The sequence below is a fragment of the Leptodactylus fuscus genome, chromosome 5, assembly GCF_031893055.1.
Source record: "Leptodactylus fuscus isolate aLepFus1 chromosome 5, aLepFus1.hap2, whole genome shotgun sequence".
NCBI classification, from domain to species: Eukaryota; Metazoa; Chordata; class Amphibia; order Anura; family Leptodactylidae; genus Leptodactylus; species Leptodactylus fuscus.
This window is the reverse complement of record NC_134269.1, coordinates 126,993,048-127,013,367: the sequence shown is the minus strand read 5'-3', so window position 1 is coordinate 127,013,367 and position 20,320 is coordinate 126,993,048. Positions and strand designations below refer to the sequence as shown.

The window sequence follows — 20,320 nt, the reverse complement described above, 5'->3', positions numbered from 1 at the left end:
AATTTGTTTGTTTGCTACGGTATGTATTTTAGTAGCAGCTTTGTTACCATTTTTATTTTGTGTTGCTGTGTACATCAGAAGAACAACCTACTTATCGCATTGATCCTAAGTAATCTACAGAACGAAAAGCATAACATTTCCCAAAAGCAGTGTGTAAACCAATAGCTGAGCAAAATGTAGGTGGATTTTCTTTATTTAGGCAGATTACTGTTTAAAAACATATATAGACAGTAATAGATAGTAAAGAATATGCTTTATTAAAAAAAAAAAAGCTGTAAAATATGTCATACATTCCATGTTCAATACTATTGATCTTTGTTTTTTAAAGAGATCCTGTTATATTCTGCTGTAATCTAAATCCCTTACTAATATTTACCGAGTATTTATAGTGATCTATAGTGATGAGCGAGTAGTATGGGATCGAATACCTCACCGGCATAGGCATGCGTGTAATCGGTCGAACACCAAAGGGTTAAACACTTCGAATATTCAATGCGTGTAACCCCTTGGTGTTCGGACGATTACAAGCATTCCTATGCCAGCGAGGTATTCGATCCAATACCACTAGCTAAAATGTGATCTATTGTTGTTTTTAAGTAATCTCTATAACTCCCCGCGTACTTATGCAAAGTGGCATAACAGAGGACATTTACATGAGCTTAGCAATGGTTGGGCTGAAATAGTCCTGTGATTTGAAACATAAATATTGAAAGGTATGATGCTATTGACAGTAGAAAATTCTGCTGAATACATGCAACCATGCTGCCATTTTGCTTCATGACACCTTGGCAGGATCCTTTGGAACACTACAGAAGACTAAAGCTAAGGTTCCTTGTAGACAAAAAGCACTGCAGGATAAACCTCAGCAGAAGCGCATTGCACTTGTACACAGAGTTTTCCTCTGCAGACTTTCTGCTTCACTTGTACCTACAGAGAATCCAACATTTCTGTGGGTATAATTGACATGCGGCGATTTCCAAAAACGTGAAGCAGTATTTTTCTGCAATGTGTGCATAGGATTTCACCCATCATTCACTTTCCAAGGACTGTAAAATACTGCTGTTTTTTACCGCAGTGTTGACACCACATGGGGCCCTGGACTAAATCAGGTAACAAAAATATATACATATTGCAAAAAATTTTTAGGTCGGAGCCCCAAATGATGGTGTTTTTCACATAGGTATAAAAGAGGCAGAAAGTCCGCAGAGGAAAACTTTGTGAACTTTCTGTGAAAAACTATGCTAAAAATAAATGTATTTCCATCATGGTCTTCTCCACATAATGTGAACAAGGCTTTTAACAGATGTCTGCATTGACTGCGCAAGTGGTAAAACATTTACATAGATACATTACTTACTGTTTGTTTCAAGACTTTCACAGAGTTCCGTTTTGACTTCACCATTGGGCCTGTCATTCCCTTTTTGGATAAGCTTGCTCTGCATGGTGGCAGCTGTCACAACAGCCTTGAAACTCCTCTTTCGCTTTTGAACATTTTGCTCTGGGTGGAAAATGATAATGTAAACCTTGGGCATGTAGAGCATTCCCAGAGATACGGATGCACTTAAACTCATAGACACCGTGAGTGTAGTGGTCTGGATATACATCTGGAGTGATAGAAAAATAAACAAACAAGAAAAAATGAGTAGTCGAAAAATCTCTCTCTGCATTCACTGTAAAACAATAAATGCACTTAGTATTGACTAACAGCTTATTTGAATTAATGAACAATTCAATAGTCCTAACATATGTATCAAATATATACCACAATCATGTTAGTATGTAACATCATGTTTTGTGTGCCCCAGTCACCCATCTGCAGCAGGCTCGCTTTGAAAGATGAACATTCCGATTCTCACCAATCCAGATTTGACCCAAATTTTCCAGGCTTTACGCTAAGGTAAAACTTTGAGGATTCACCTCCAGTGAATCAGTATTAAACTGTGGGATCTCTACAGACCACATAGTATAATAATCAGAGGCCCAGGGGAAGTATACAAACATAATAAACCCTTACACTTACCTTACCTGTCTTTTGGGCTCTCTTGAAGTCCTCTTCAGTGATTTTTCAGCTACTCCTGGCTCACTGAGGGCTACTGAGATTTCTGATTGGGTCTTATTGGTCAAGTAGGGCATGCTGATGTTGTGCCTCACATAACCATAGGCTTCAGCATTCCCTAGATGACCCATGATGTCTTCCAGGGGGCTGGAACATGACCCCAAGGGAGTCCAGAAGGGCTGAGGCAAGGTAAGTATTTTTTTTTTCTCCCTAACAGGTTGGAATAGCCTTAAGAAAGGCTATTCGTCTCCTACCTTTAGATGCCTTCTCCACGCCGCTGTTCCGTAGAAATACCGGTTTTCGCCAGTATGCAAATGAGTTCTCTGGCAGCACTGGGGGTGTCCTCAATGCTGCCAGAGAACTCTCCAGCGCCGCCTCCATCTTCTCATCTTCACCGCCAATGCCGGAAGAAGACACAAGAAGAGGATGTTTCTGAAGAAGATGGAGGCGGCGGTGGACAGTTCTCTGGCAGCATTGAGGATGCCTCCAGTGCTGTTTGAGCACTGGGGCCTGCCCCAGTGCTGTGAAAGAACTCATTTGCATACCGGCGAAAACCGGTATTTCTACGGAACGCCGGCGCAGAGAAGAAGTCTAAAGGTAGAAGACGAATAGCCTTTCTTAAGGCTATTCCGACATGTTAGGGAGAATAAATTCCTTCTGAATGATATGATCCCTTTAACATAAACCACGGAACAGCGGTGAGGAGAAGACATCTAAAGGAAGGGGGATAAGAGAAAACTCACGAGCATTAACCTAAAAACTACCCTGCGTCCTTAAGGAATTAAACTTGTTTATGATGTTCACTTATTTGTTATGGGCTTGTATCATGGATGTGGTGGGCATGTACATGTACTGCAGACATCAGGTACAGCTCCAGCACTTACACACTGCCTTTTCAATACTGATAGAAGAAAGGAAATAGAACCACAGGGTTATACATATACGCATTTGAAAGCTCATCTGCCAACCACCTAAGATCTCATACTGATGTATCTACATCTATGATCTGATACCAAGGTGTCTGAACTAATGGTCTACAAAACCAACCTGACTATTCCTTTACTCATCTTTCTCTCCAATGCAACATATATGCATATGTCTGATGAAGGGTATTACCCTCTCATCCGCTCCTCACACAACCGTCTCCAAGATTTCTCTCGTGCATCCCCCATACTCTGGAACTCCTTACCAAGACACATTAGACTGACCCCCACAATCACAGGCTTCAAGAAGGCCCTGAAGACTCATCTATTCAGGAAGGCCTACAACCTCCAATAACACTATCACCGCACCACCATCTGTACAGTCTCCCCCTCTCCTTCTGTCTCTACCCCCTTTCCCTCATAGATTGTAAGCCCTCGCGGGCAGGGCCCTCTACCCCACTGTGCCAGTCGGTCATTGTTAGCATTATATCTACCTGTACATTCTGTGTATTGTATGTAACCCCCAAATGTAAAGCACCATGGAATTAATGGTGCTATATAAATAATAATAATAATAATGATGATAAAAAACGTATTTATTAACTGAATTAAATCATTACGTTAATTTGTTGTAAAACTTTAAAACTCCACAGACCCAACAGTAGAATAACTAGAGGCCCAGGGAAGGTAAGTAAACATAACAAACACTTATACTCACCTTACCTCTCCTGGGCATCCTTGCTCTGTCAACATCTTATTTGGTCCTCTTCTTCCTTGTGACTGTGGTCATGCACCCCAGAGATCACTGCTGGGGCCTGTGATTGGGCCTCAGCGGTCATATGGGGTGCGCTGACATCATTATACCGGAGAACCCCAGATGCCCGCTGAGGTCCAATCACAGGCCCCAGCAGTGACTCCCTGGGGTGTGTGACCTCAGTCACAGGTTGGAAGAGCCACGAAGAGGATGGTGGTGACCTTCAGAAATCCTGGAGAGGTGAGTATAAGTATTTGTTAATTCTCAAATCAAATCAAATCAAATCAAAAAATGCTTTATTGGCACGTCCAAATAGGTATTTGGCATTGCCAAAGCTAGTAAAGTGTGTGTGTGTGTGTGGGGGGGGGAGTTGGGTTGGGTGGGTGGTGGGTATGGGGGGGGGGGTTTGGGTTATAACAGTCCATGGAGTCTCATCTTCCTCTTCGTTGGTGACTGCTATATGGGGGGGGTTGGAGGTGGGGTGGGGCAGGGCGGTTTGTTTAGGGTATAACAGTCCGTGGAGTCTCGTCTATATCACCTCCCCTGGGCAGGCTTCTATTGGAAAGGGGCCAAGCAGCATGTACAAACCTGATGTAATGCCAGGTCTTGGGCTTTGCCCAACTGCTATCATAGTGGTCTGGGGCCTGGCCATCTCCATCTGTGAATACGCCCCTGTGAATAACACAGCAGATTGCTGCAGCACATGTCTAACACAGAGAGCCTCAATGTCTGTGTAAGACAAATCTTATTGCTGTTCTGTGTTTCAGGCTGATAAGGCTTGGTGCCTACCCCCTCCTAATTGTGCCAAGGGCAAATGCCCCATCTCTTCCCCCAGCTACGCCCTTGATTATAGGTCTTACAATGCAGTAATGAAACAGCTGAAAAATTACTTGCTATTAAGTCCTAAACAAGCTTGGTTATTAATGGGTTGAATACCATTTTATAGAAAGCAATGCTCATTTTCAATTGCATGGTCACTTTGGAAATGAAAGTGTTAACACGTGATCTAATGAGATGTTCTGCCTTGAAGCTTGCAGAGAACTGCTATTGCTAAGTGTTGCCTGCAGCAGTGAGGGTTTTTTTTAACAAGTTTGATTTGAACAAAATAATTTCCAGACTCATTTATGAAGAAAATTAGAAAACAACTTCAAGCTCCTTTATTCTTATACTAGCTGGTACCCGCGACTTCGTCTGCGGTGATTGTAGAAGTGGGTATATACAGGCGTGGGTAAGGTTTTCGTAGTGTGTATAAGGTATGGGATATGAAGTGTAACTTTGTATCTTGTTTTTGCTGTAATTCAGAGAATACGTGAGACTTTTGTGTTGAAGTTAATTTGTATTTGAGCTGCGATACAGTGTTCTGAGAAACTTTACATAGTGACTTTGGGACAGAGGGATTGGAAGTTAACCCTTTCCCGCCGATGGCATTTTTGATTCTGGTTTTTTGACTCCCCTCCTTCTAAACCCCATAACTTTTTTATTTCTCCGCTCCCAGAGCCATATGAGGTCTTAATTTTTCCTGGGACAAATTTTTCTTCATGATGCCACCATTATTTATTCTATATAATATTCTGGGAAGCAGGGAAAAAATTCAGAATGGGGTGGATTTGAAGAAAAAATGCATTTCTGCGACTTTCTTACGGGCTTTGGTTTTACGGCGTTCACTGTGCAACTAAAATGACATGTCCCCTGTATTCTGTGTTTCGTTATGATTCCGGGGATACCAAATTTATATGGTTTTATTTACATTTTGACCCCTTAATAAAAAAAATCCAAAACTGTGTTAAAAAATTATTTTTTGAAAAGTCGCCATATTCTGACAGCCGTAACTTTTTTATACGTGCGTGTACGGGGATGTATAGGGTGTCTTTTTTTTGCGGGAGCGGGTGTACTTTGTAGTTCTACCATTTTCGGGAAATGTTATTGCTTTGATCACTTTTTATTCAAATTTTTATCAGAATCAAAACAGTGAAAAAATGGCGGTTTGGCACTTTTGACCATTTTTCCCGCTACAGCGTTTACCGAACAGGAAAAATATTTGTAGAGCTTTGTAGAGCGGGCGATTTCGGACGTGGGGATACCTAACATGTATGTGTTTCACAGTTTTTAACTACTTTTATATGTGTTCTAGGGAAAGGGGGGTGATTTGAATTTTTAATCCTTTTTATTATTTTTTTTATATTTTTTTTAACTTTTTTAAACTTTTTTTTTTGCATTTATTAGACCGCCTAGGGGTATTGACATGGGTGGGCGGCGTGACGGATTGTCAGAGCGGTGGGGGTCGGCAAACATGGCTGCTCCAGAGCGTTAAAGAGAGCCTCCTGGAGTATCGTTAAGGTGAGGGGCAAAGTGGTAAAGTATATGTGTATGTGATTGTGTGGGGTTAGGGGCGAGGCTTTAAAGGGCAATATGAATTTTGTGGCTTGCTATGGTCCAAAGTGTGTGAGATTGCAGAGATGGTGGTGTGAGTTTGGGTTTTGTGGGGGTCCTGGCACAAACATATGTGCGCTATTGTGACGAAAAGTAGCCTATTGTTTAATCGGGTGTATTAACTATGTTTGTGGAAAATTTCAGCCAAATCGGTGGAGAGGTTTTTCCGTGATTGAGGAACAAACATCCGAACATGCAAACATCCAAACACACAAACCCACAAACCCACAAACTCACAGACTTTCACATTTATAATATTAATAGGATAGGATACCATCAAGCCTATTACTTATCAAAAACACATTATTTTTGAAAAGCTGATTACATAGTGAATTATATTGTTTGCAAGTGAATTTTATTTTGCTTATTGGAAACCCATGTATTGGATTAAATTTGCTATATTAATGTAAAACATAAATTACATTAAAAGCACGCATCATTATAATACAATTTAGTTAAAGGTATAGGTATACCATTTTAATTAAAAATAGAAGCTCAGGTGAATGACAAGATTGATGTAGCTGCCACTTATCCCCTGTTAGCTATTACGGTTTCCAGTTACAGCTTTGCACAGGCATTTTATAACAGTAAAGCTCTGAATAAAGGGATCTCTCTATGGACAAGCATTTTTAGGCAAGACCACACATTACACAAACATGGCTAAATGAGAGCACTTTTCAAATTGCAGAATTTCCACTGCATATTTTCTGCAAAGTGTGGATGGGATTAGCCAGAATACCATCCACTTTGCGGAGACTGTAAAACACTGTGGTATTTATGCTATGCAGGGCCCCGACCTTATATAATATTGTACAACTAACTGAAGAAAAAGCCATACAGCATACAGCCATACAGCATATTTTCTATGATGCCACGTTTCTCCCAAAAAAGTCAGCTAGTCATAGTGTAATAATAATAATGATAATAATGGTGCTACCCCTATAATACTGATTCATGCATATTTATATATACTGCTTATATATAGTGTGTGACAGGCAGAGTGCTGGAGCCATGGTATATCTCCCCCAGATTCCTGACATATGTGTGGTCCAGGATCTTGAATAAGCTGCAGCCCATGTGTGGGTCATAGGCTTGTTACTGGGACATAAAAGGCTGCAGAGCCTGCACTTCAGGGCAGATCCTGGGAAGAGAAAAAGTGTCTGGTTCTGTTTTGAACCCCTGAGAATCTGGTAAGATGATACTGTACTACTGTTTTGGTTGATTCGTGTGGCTGATAGTAAATCACATGTACAGTTCGTATTTTCTGGTTGGTTAGTGCTCAGACGAGCAGGTTTTGTTTTGCCTTTTTGCCTGAAGTTAAGCCTGTATTTTATTCTGCTTATCCTGTGCCTGACGTAAATGTTTATTTATTTTGTTGCTTTCTTAAATAAACCAGTTTGCTGCAAGATTTTCTCCCTGTCTCCGACTGCTTCTACTGAGCTGCCTTCAAAAAAAAAAAAAAAAATCTATATATATATATTACTTAGTGAGAATTTGATAAAAAAATAGAAGTATTAACAGATCATTTTTGTCAGTTAATAAACCTTGCTTTGCCTTCAAAGTAGAAGAAAGTCTTCTAGATACTTTCACAGTTTTTGAAGGAGCTCGGCAGAGAAGTTATTCCAAACATCTTGGAGAGCTAAACACAGATCTTCTGTGAATGTAGACTGGTTCAAATCCTTCTGTCTCTTCATAGAATCCCAAACAGATTCAATAATATTGAGATCAGAGCTCTGTGGGAGTCATATCATCACCTCCTCTAAAGGGTTGTCACTAGAGATGAGCGAACACTGTTCGGATCAGCCGATCCGAACAGCACGCTCCCATAGAAATGAATGGAAGCACCTGGCACATACGCTTTGCCGGCGGCTGGTCGCTTAACCCCCCGCGTGCTGGCTGCTTCCATTCATTTCTATGTGAGCGTGCTGTTCGGAACGGCTGTTCCGAACAGTGTTCGCTCATCTCTAGTTGTCACACCAAAAATTGGTACTTATTTTGATTTCCCTTTTGTTCATTTTCTTAATTTTCTTAATTGAAAAAGTATACATGTTATAAAAGACCCTACTGTCAAAAGGGGTTGAAACTTCATTATTTTTGCTGTATTTTGATGTTTAATAGAGATGAGCGAACAGTGTTCTATCGAACACATGTTCGATCGGATATCAGGGTGTTCACCATGTTCGAATCGAATCGAACACCGCGTGGTAAAGTGCGCCAAAATTCGATTCCCCTCCCACCTTCCCTGGCGCCTTTTTTGCACCAATAACAGCGCAGGGGAGGTGGGACAGGAACTACGACACCGGGGGCATTGAAAAAAATTGGAAAAAGTCATTGGCTGCCGAAATCAGGTGACCTCCATTTTAGACGAATAGTGGATTTCAAATCCGGGTCATATGAGAATGTGAACTTTGTGACTATGAGACAGGGATAGCTGTACAGGCAGGGATAGCTAGGGATAACCTTTATTTAGGGGGGAATGTTATTAAAAATAACTTTTTGGGGCTCTATCGGGTGTGTAATTGTGATTTTTGTGAGATAAACTTTTTCCCATAGGGATGCATTGGCCAGCGCTGATTGGCCGAATTCCGTACTCTGGCCAATCAGTGCTGGCCAATGCATTCTATTAGCTTGATGAAGCAGAGTGTGCACAAGGGTTCAAGCGCACCCTCGGCTCTGATGTAGCAGAGCCGAGGCTGCACAAGGGTTCAAGCGCACCCTCGGCTCTGATGTAGGAGAGCCGAGGGTGCACTTGAACCCTTGTGCACCCTCAGCTCTGCTACATCAGAGCCGAGGGTGCGCTTGAACCCTTGTGCACACTCTGCTTCATCAAGCTAATAGAATGCATTGGCCAGCGCTGATTGGCCAATGTATTCTATTAGCCTGATGAAGTAGAGCTGAATGTGTGTGCTAAGCACACACATTCAGCTCTACTTCATCGGGCTAATAGAATGCATTGGCCAGCGCTGATTGGCCAGAGTACGGAACTCGACCAATCAGCGCTGGCTCTGCTGGAGGAGGCGGAGTCTAAGATCGCTCCACACCAGTCTCCATTCAGGTCCGACCTTAGACTCCGCCTCCTCCGGCAGAGCCAGCGCTGATTGGCCGAAGGCTGGCCAATGCATTCCTATGCGAATGCAGAGACTTAGCAGTGCTGAGTCAGTTTTGCTCAACTACACATCTGATGCACACTCGGCACTGCTACATCAGATGTAGCAATCTGATGTAGCAGAGGCGAGGGTGCACTAGAACCCCTGTGCAAACTCAGTTCACGCTAATAGAATGCATTGGCCAGCGCTGATTGGCCAATGCATTCTATTAGCCCGATGAAGTAGAGCTGAATGTGTGTGCTAAGCACACACATTCAGCACTGCTTCATCACGCCAATACAATGCATTAGCCAGTGCTGATTGGCCAGAGTACGGAATTCGGCCAATCAGCGCTAGCCAATGCATTCTATTAGCCCGATGAAGTAGAGCTGAATGTGTGTGCTAAGCACACACATTCAGCACTGCTTCATCACGCCAATACAATGCATTAGCCAGTGCTGATTGGCCAGAGTACGGAATTCGGCCAATCAGCGCTGGCTCTGCTGGAGGAGGCGGAGTCTAAGATCGCTCCACACCAGTCTCCATTCAGGTCCGACCTTAGACTCCGCCTCCTCCAGCAGAGCCAGCGCTGATTGGCCGAATTCCGTACTCTGGCCAATCAGCACTGGCTAATGCATTGTATTGGCATGATGAAGCAGTGCTGAATGTGTGTGCTTAGCACACACATTCAGCTCTACTTCATCGGGCTAATAGAATGCATTGGCCAGCGCTGATTGGCCAGAGTACGGAATTCGGCCAATCAGCGCTGGCTCTGCTGGAGGAGGCGGAGTCTAAGGTCGGACCTGAATGGAGACTGGTGTGGAGCGATCTTAGACTCCGCCTCCTCCAGCAGAGCCAGCGCTGATTGGTCGAGTTCCGTACTCTGGCCAATCAGCACTGGCCAATGCATTTCTATGGGGAAAAGTTAGCTTGCGAAAATCGCAAACTGACAGGGATTTCCATGAAATAAAGTGACTTTTATGCCCCCAGACATGCTTCCCCTGCTGTCCCAGTGTCATTCCAGGGTGTTGGTATCATTTCCTGTGGTGTCATAGTGGACTTGGTGACCCTCCAGACACGAATTTGGGTTTCCCCCTTAATGAGTTTATGTTCCCCATAGACTATAATGGGGTTCGAAACCCATTCGAACACTCGAACAGTGAGCGGCTGTTCGAATCGAATTTCGAACCTCGAACATTTTAGTGTTCGCTCATCTCTAATGTTTAATAAAGATTTAATATCGAATATTGTTGCTGTGTTTATACTTAATTTACCTGAATTTTACATTAAGAATAAGGAGCACCTATAACTGACATATGTTCTCAGGATTATATAATAAATTACTTATACAATAAATTACATTAATTCTACACACTTTATTGTATGCTACTGATCTCTAGAACAGGAAATGTCAATATATTATAATGTTCAATGGATAATGTAATACCATACATAAGTTCAGGATAAATTCATAGTCCTAGATAATGACATGGGAAACTTAAAGAAAAGACAATATCAGATACATGTTTAAATATTATTATGAATATTAAAAAAAAACAGACTTTTTTGGCGATTCAGTATTCCCTTTAGCTGCGATTTCTCATAAGGGTAATTTGTTCATATATTGAGTACTCTTAGTAAAATTGTATATGTTTGCTTCTATAGACTATAGATTTATATATATAAATAATTTGAAATATTCAATAAAAGAGCTTTTTTCCTTTAGCATATAAAACTATATATCATAATAATAGATATAATTAAACAACATTAATACAATATGAAGAAGGGAATGTATGTGTGGATTTTATTTAATCGGCGTAAAATAATATTATAGAATAAGGTTACTTAAACACCAGAGATTTCTACCTGTCTGACCTTTTACTATAAAAAGCTATTTCATTGGTTCACTTACTGTAGCTCTTTCTCACATAAGATCTATACTTGTGAGAAAGGAGGAAAGAGAATTCATTTGTAAACTCTAGAAAGGTCAAAGAAGAACAAATATCATTCTGATTAAAGGGAGTCTATCATCAGGGGGAAGCATATTTAACCAGCAACACAGTTAGATAGGTCATGTTCACCTGATTGTAATGAGTTTTTCCCATGAAAATGTGTGCTTGTTTTTGCAGAGATATTCATTTATTTCACAGTATGCAGATGTGCAATGTGGTGCACTAAGGGCGACTCCGTTTCTCCAAACTGGCCACGGTGACAAGGCCAGGTGACATTTCACCATAACTTTCTGGCCCTGTTACTCAAAGAAGGAATGGGGAGGGAGGACATATAACCTTTGGTTCACATCTGCGTTTGTTAATCCATTCGGGGTGTCCGCATGGGCACCCCCCGAAACGGACTACCAAACGCATTTGCAAGCGGTGTGCAGTGAAAGCACATGGATCCCCATAGACTGTAATGGGGTCCGTGTGCTTGCCGCGAGATCTCCGCAGGGAACATGCAGACAGAAAAGTACTTCACAATCTACTTTCCTGTTTGCATGACTCGTGCGGAGATCTCGCGGCAAGCACACGGACCCCATTATAGTCTATGGGGATCACTGCACACTGCTTGCAAATGTGTTTAGTAGTCCATTCGGGGGATTCCCTTGCGGACTCCCTGAACGGATTACTGACACAGATGTGAACGAGGCTTTAGAACAGCATGGGAGTGGTAGTCTGGAGCTATGGAGCCATCCTTAGTGCTCCAGACTGGTTATTAGCACACTTTGAAATAAAGGAATATCTCACCAATTGAGTTACCAATTTTCATGGAGAAAAAGGTATTACATTTAGGTGAGCCTGACCTATCTAACCCTTGGTTCACATCTGCGTTTAGTAATCCATACGGGGAGTCTACACGGGGACCCCCAAAAGGACTACCGAACACATTTGCAAACTGTGTGCAGTGAAAGCACATGGACCCCATAGACTATAATGGGGTCTATGTGCTCTCCGTGCGCTGCCTGCACGGAACATGCAGACAGAAAAGTATATTGTGAAGTACTTTTCTGTCCGCATGTTCCCTGGGGAGATTTTGCAGCAAGCACACAGATCCCATTATAGTCTATGGGGATCCTTGTGCTTTCACTGCACACTGCTTGCAAATGTCTTCGGTAGTCCTTTTGGGGGGGGGGGGGGGAATGCAGATGTGAAAGAGGCCTAACTGTATTGCTGGTTTAATATGCTCCACCCTGGAGACAGATTCCCTTCATATTAAGTGACAACCAAGGTTATGTTTCTTCCCATAGCCATTTGGTTTGGTGGCATGACTGGGTTAAAAAGCATTGATTTTTCTATGATACAAACATGTTGCACAACTCTTTACTAAAGGTACTCACTGTGCTATTTATTTTTAGAAAAAAAATTCTTTTAACTCTTGGTTAAAGATATATTCCAAGGACATGTATTAATATATCATTTGTATGGCTTAATTGCTATATAAGGATAAGGTATTAAGGATTAGTCGATGATATACATATTTTAGGTGTAATATTCAGGGAGTGTCACTAATCTGGGATTATGGGGTTTATACAGGAACTTTTTTACTTTTTAGTTCCCCATCTTGCCATTTAATGTTCCTAATAAAGAAATTAGAAAATGGGCATTTTCCCAGCTAATAACCCCCCATGCACATAATTTGGACCTATGTAGTCCCCGGGATATAAATGTTTACTGGCATCTGGATCATAGAGGCTTTTCTTTCCTTCAGTTTTGATGATTTTCTTTGAAGTGACGTAAATGAAGATAAATATGGCTTGCTTGATGCCCAAGCACTCGACCATCTTGTGTCTGCCAGACCTTTATGACTTACCCTATGGATGTGCCCTATGTTCCTAAAATGAGAATATCCCTTCAAAATAATGAAGTCAACATTCATTGACTAGAGAATGCAAATTAGTTTATGTAAAACACAGTAATAAATGTATTACCAAACCTTCTAGTTATTTGGTTCTAGTTACACATTTGTACACACTGGTTTGGCAACAATTCTTTTTACAGCAAAGGGACACCAATGACTTACCTCATTTGATAGGTGTTGTCACCATGATCATTTTTGGTGTTTTGATTTCCAAATCTGTTCGGCCATTCCAAAGATCTAAGCCTTTTTTTGTGTTGATATATATTAGGATATAATTGGAAAGTGGGCAATAACAGTGTAGTTTCTCTTGGGATGGGGGCTCTATTTCCTTTATGTCATTACATGTCACTGCCCACTTGGCTAATATACTCTAATTTGCGTATCCACAATAAAAGGGCTTATATCTTTGGAATGGTTAAATACATTTGGATAAATGAAACTCCAAAATGCTCAGGGTGACAGCGCCTATCAGATGAGGTACATTGGGTTTTTCAGACCTGATGACAAGTCCTCTTTAAACAACTGTGATGTCTCATGTTCTTCTTTACTAAGATATCAGGAGAGGTCTGGGGTTCTTTTGGTTAGCAGCAGAGCCATACTTCTAATCTCTTGCACCCCAATGCACAATATGTAACTTGGTCCTCACCTACTGTGTACTATCTAAAATACTATTGTCTTCTTCTGTTGTAAAGAGACCTTTGGGACAGATGAGGCTCTGGGGCCTGGTAAAAATGCTAACTCTGCACCCCCATAGCTACACCATTGGTTAGCAGTATTGCTGTCACTTGACCAGCAGGAACACAGTGACACAAAATATTAATAATTTGATAAAGGAAATATTTTGTTGTTAAAACATTTTCTCTCATGTGATAAAATGTTAGCACAAATACAACTTTCTAAGAAGAAAGATTTTTCCATTATCTGCTTGTTTTTAATTGGTTAAATGTGCCAAACAGTATTAAATGTGCAAACATAATTCCAAATCATAGCACTATACGCTATGGCTATCTCTTCGCATGATACAATTGTATTCCTTTACTTTGTGATGCAGCAGCACTTCCTTTCACAAAATAATCTATCAAATACATTTTCATAACACTCAATATACTTTGCCTAAGTATCAATCAAATGTGAAATAATCTTTAGAGTGTGTTCAAGCAAAATACATTTGCATGCCCTAATTTCCCTTTTCATTCTCTGCAGAGAACACACTGTGATGACAATGTATTCTTAAGTAGAATATAAGATCAAAGTTAAGCCTGTTCATTTTAATAGCCTGAACGTACCTTGAAATGCCAGTTAGGGAGAGATAATACTGTATACTCACTATCTGCTACAGAAAAAAAAAAAAGAAGTATTTAACCCAAAAAGCCACATTTGATCATTTATAAACTTTTCAAACCTACTATTTGTCAATTATAGGCATATGAATACAATAATAATACTGCCTGTCTAGACAGAGTTGGTGGAAATTTGTATTACTGTACTCCCTTATAGGGATCCTTCAAGATGCTTTATCATTTATTTTTCCTAGACTATGGAAGACTAAAAAAATTCAAGCCATATTCATTTGAATATTTAAATGCCACATGTGTTCATTCATGTCTTTATAACATTAAAAAAAACTTCTTCCCTTGTTTGTGCATTTGCCTTTGTGTGAGTCGCATGCTGTGAGAGGGGAAGAGGAGCAGTAGAGAGGAAACTACTGATGGGTTAGAACACACAGCATGGCTCCACATTACCAATAGCCAGTCGACCTAGCAAACTAGCAGAAGGAAAGCATACATCCAAAATATTTAGGTCAGACGCAACATTTCTGACTGTATTATATCTAATACATGGAAATCTGCCAATGGAGTGATTGTGAATTATTATTTTTTTTCAATGATACTATTTTATTTTTTTACTTACAGGTGTACAGTTCTCCATAACTCTTACATCTCATAACTGAGAATGAATTTCATTAAGTGGTATGGATATCAAATCCAGCGTCTATAGCCTGAAAATTAGAATGTATATCATACTGATTTTTTGTGGGTACACACTGTCACAACCTGGATGAAGCGTCTATAGCCTGAGAATTAGAATGTATATCCCACTGATATTTTTGTGGGTACATACCGTGACAACCTGGATGAAGTGTATTTAGCCTGAGAATTAGTATGAATATCCCACTGCTTTTTTGGGGGTACACACCGTGACAACCTGGATGAAGAGTATATAGTGTATATGGGCTGAGAATTTCAGTGTATCTGGTAATAGCAACTAGAGATGGGTAAACCTCACTAGATTTGTTTCAATGAATATTTATGAGGTTCGGTCCTCTGATTTGTTACTGAAAATCGTAAATTGCCTGGATTGTAGGTTTCAGATGATCAACATGGGACAGCTTCCTGAAACTTCTAGCATACAGATAATTTTGTGGTCGACCATACAGTATTTCCCTTCCAATGCCCTCTGCTACAGTAAATATTGTATTGCATGACACAAATTCAATTGACTGAGCAAATATGCAATATATTACATATTAACATATTTTCGATTGTCCTCTACTTTCAAACATTGTATCTTAATATGTTTACACAGTATTGTTCCCAAAGTATACTGGAGCATTGATAAGCTTACTACCGAAAATATTTTATAAGGGTTAGTTTACTTAGTCAGAATCCTGTAATGTACATACTGCAAATTCTCGCCTTTTCATATCTAATAATAAAACTTTACATCACCTTATTTAATACAAGTAGCATTGACGCTGCTTTGCTGACAGTGTAATAAAACTTGTATTAGTAAACATTATTTATGAAATGAGACTGCAAATATATTAAATACAAGTTTTTTTCTTAATTTAAAACTCTATTTAACATGCATTTATAGTCTTGTCGCCTTGTAGTGTAGGAACATTTTTCAAAGTCCAAGTTAGTCAATGAGCTGGAAAGTATAGATACAATAGAACTAGGTATTCTGGCATATTTGCTGTGTTTGTATTTTCCTGCAGTTCCCTCTGTAATGTTGATGCATTTCCACAGCTAGGTTGGGATAATATTATATTTGATTTCTTGCCTATAGAAATAAAATGTACCTTGTGATACTTTCCGAAGGTGAGAAATGTTGAACTAATTTATTTGATACTGCACAGTAAATACAGACAAAAGAATATAATAAATAACTTTTAATCAGTCATTAAAAGCTAAAAGAACAAACAAAAGAAAAAAGTAGGAAAAAACTTCTACTCAAAATGTGAAACCTACGCGTTTCAAGGCTGTTAGCCCCTTACTCATGGCCCAATAAAGCATTTGAAACGCGTAAGATGTTTCACATTTTAAATAGTGTTTTTCCTTCTTTTTTTTTGTTCTTTTTGTCTTTTAATGGTTGATTAGAAATTATTTTTTATATTGTGATTTCGGAACGATTCTGTTTTTTTTTTAAATTTATTTTTTTTTTTTTATTTTGATGCTGCACTCTTTTGCGTATGGAGAGGTTCCATGCACCCCATTGTCTGTCCCAGGGATTGGACTATGTGATTATTCATGGTGAGCTGAAAACACACATTTTTTTACCTTGTTATAGACAAAACAAAGCAAATGATAATATGTTAATACTGATTTATCAAGACAGTTTGAGCAAATGTAATTTAAAGAGGACCTTTCATCAGATTGGACACAGGCAGTTCTATATACTGCTGGAAAGCTGACAGCTATCGGCTTTCCCGATCTGTGCCCGGTGTAAAGTGCTATCGGTCCCGGGACCGTAGCGCTTTAGTGTCAGAAGGGCGTTTCTGACAGTTAGCCAGGGACGCCCTTCTGCACAGCAGCACCTATCACGCTGTACTGTGGAGCAGGGAGGAACGCCTCCTCCCCTCCTGATAACACTCATCTATGGACGAGCTGTGTGAGCAGAGGGAGGGGGCGTTCCTCCCCGCTCCACAGTACAGCGCGATAGGCGCTGCTGGGCAGAAGGGCGTCCCTGGCTAACTATCAGAAACGCCCTTCTGACACTAAAGCACTACGGTCCCGGGCCCGATAGTGCTTTACACCGGGCACAGATCGGGAAAGCCGATAGTGCGCTGAATTCAGCGCACTGTCAGCTTTCCAGCAGTATATAAAACTGCATGTGTCCGATCTGATGAAAGGTCCTCTTTAAATGGAATAACCAGGAAATAAAGACTTACTAACGTACATGTTTCTGCACCGTTACACCGATTCTGAGGATTTTCTACAAATGCCTGGGGACAGAGGTGTTCTAGTTCAGCTGCCCTCCAATACATCAATTCTGAATAATATGCCCAGCTCTACCCCTCCTGCTTGTCTTTGGAATTGAGATCAGTCTGGCACATGGTTCATAGTCTGCGCATCATCGGGGAGCTAACCTAGAAAATATTTACCCCATAGGCAGTGCTAGAAAATCCTCAAAATTGGTGTGGTAGGAGAACAACATGTATATTGGTAAGTGGGATCATCTATTGTAGTGAATACGCAGCAAATGCTTTTTATTCCCCAGATAACCCATTTTAGGATGTAGTATGTAGAATATATTTAGTGATAATTTTACATCATCAAATAAAGCACTGAAAGACATGTCCCTATGATCAAAACTGTCCAATAAAATTAGGAATATTGGATTGAACAGTTAACAGGAAACAGGATAGGATTAATATACTAATACCCTGAAATAATCATTTCTTCCTGTATCCTGTAACATTATATAGTTGATAACACTACACAGAACTATAAAGAAAATCAATTCCAAATATTAAAAATTGAATTGAAGCTCTTAAAACTGGAATCACATAGTTGTGTAATTTTAGCTTTTAAAACATTGCTATTAAATTTTATGCACAAGGCGATACAGAATGTGCAGTCATTTGTAAAATTGCTTGTTTTAAAGATGGGAAAAATTGTTTTTAATCTTCAACAAATTTCCAATCTGTGGTCTAAATACTATTCATGGACCAATCTGCTCCACAGCAGAAAAAATTCCTTTACCTGATTAAATTTCCCTGTCTCTTTGATGAAATATACAGTAGAACCATGATATGATGAAGAAACTAGAAAGCAAACATGATTAGATTTGTCTTGGTATGCTAGCTATTGTACCTTTTGCAGCATCTAAATTGTGACATACACGTTTACACATATATATCACATATACTATGTTAACAACATTTTTATGACAGACCTCTTACTCTTTGAGTTCAGGTGTGTTATGGCCACAGATAAATAAAATCAACTACCTCGCCATGGAGTCTGCCTTTACCTGGCTTTTTCTAAAGTACTTACTGAATTCTACCATGTACTGTAATAAGATGACACCAATACTGCTTATGCAGAGCTCTAAATCTGCTCTGACATTAAAATCAAAATAAAAACTGTGCCAAAAACTTCATGGCATGCGTTTCCATGGTTGAGAAATTGCTTGTAAGCTTTACATCCCCAAGCACAATGCCAAGCATCAGATGGAGTGGTAAAACTATGTTATTACTGGACTCTGGAGCTTTGGATGGTGTCCTTTAGAGAAACAACGCTCTATTCTCTTCTTGGCAGTCTGGTGGATGAGTCTAGTTTTGGGTAATTCTAGGAAAATGTTACCTGCCTGACTACATTATGCCAACTGTAAAGTTTGGTGGTTTGGTTATATTTACAATTTGTCCTAAAGCAACTCAAACCATTTTCTAAACTACCATTAAAATGTAGCTTGCAAACCTATATCAAACTCAGATAAAATAGTTAAAACAATGTAAACAATGTACTGTAAAATACATGTATATCTGTCATATATCTATGTATGTCATACATTTCAACCATATCCAGTGCTGACAGCAGAAAATCACAATATCTTAGTGTGGTGCATCAGCAATTGTACATTTGTAGACACTAGTACATATTATAATGTCTTCCACCAGTTGTCCCATAGTTTCATGACCCCCTCAAGGCTGCCCTCACGGCTAAATATCCCCCCTTCAGGTTGCCCCCATAGTTTCATATAGCCTTTCAGGCTGCGCCCACAGTGTTATGTCCCCCCAGGTTGCCCCTACAGTAGACAACTTCCTGTTTCACTATTGTTTTCAACACATCACTGTCCAGAGGAGTTGGGGCAGCACTGCTCTGCCTCTGCCTACATCAGGGACAAGAAATGCAGGACTGACCTGCTTTCCTAAGGGGGCTGCTGCAATTATAGGGCCCTTTGCAAGTGCAATTTTGGCCCTGTGGTTAAATCGGCAATGAGTGTGTCTCTAGTAGCATGGAAGGACATATTACTGGATAATATTCAAAGGGACAGCAGCACATTAGTCGGTTATAAAATATTACAACCATCAGCTGCTTTGTTACTTCCAATACTATGACAATCTGCCACAAAGTTGATTACTAGCTGTTTGTTTTTGTAGTTCGTCCGATGTACAACAATTTTATAGTGTTTAAATAAATAAAATTATTATTTTAATAGCGTCTCAGTATAAATTATTTTCATGGTAGGAGGCATCTACATTTTACAAATATATGTGGATATTTAGTGTCAACTATTTGACTACGATTAATAAATTTAGTAATGTAATCATTACTAAAATTATTATATGAAGGAACATAATTTGCTATTTGGTATTTAAAATGTGTTTATCTAATCACTGAGACGCAGATCCAAACATAGCCCCATTGAGGCTCCGTTCCCACCGAGTAATGCGCCGCGCGTTCAGATCCTATACACTTCAATGTGTGTCGGCTTACGGGCACTACACATTGAAATCAATGGGTTAAAAAGCCTCCCATTGATTTCAATGTGTAGCGCCTGTAAGCTGGCACACATTGAAGTGAATGGGATCTGTTTTGAGCGCCAACACTCTGACACGTGTATACGTGTCTGAATGTGCGGCGCGTTACTCTGTGGGAACTGAGCCTAATTGTAAAGAAAAAAACAATAATGAAAATATTACGCCCCATGTGGCGTAAACACCTCAGTTTGGTTTTTACAGCAATGTATATGAGATTCTAGAGAATCCCAACCACACCTTGTGGAAAAATATGCGATGCAATTTCTAAAACAGTTGCAGTTTTAGAAATTGCAGCATGTCAATTATACATATGGAAACACCGGTGATTTCCCTATAAGTATAATTGAAGCAGAAAGCCTGCATGAAAAATCACACTGCGGGACATTATGTGGGGCCTTAACCTTAAAGGGGCTCTATGATTGGGAAAAGTAATTTTAACTAAGCACA

At 40.0% G+C, this 20,320-nt stretch overlaps 1 protein-coding gene across 1 annotated transcript in view; it reads right to left on the bottom strand.

Annotated features, from left to right (window-relative positions):
- GRM8 (glutamate metabotropic receptor 8) overlaps positions 1 to 20,320 on the bottom strand; it is a 744,367-nt gene that overhangs the window by 12,963 nt on the left and 711,084 nt on the right. The window contains exon 9 of the mRNA XM_075274172.1: positions 1,358 to 1,604. Within this exon, the coding sequence (XP_075130273.1) occupies positions 1,358 to 1,604 (247 nt within the window). The remainder of the gene's footprint in view (positions 1 to 1,357; positions 1,605 to 20,320) is intronic.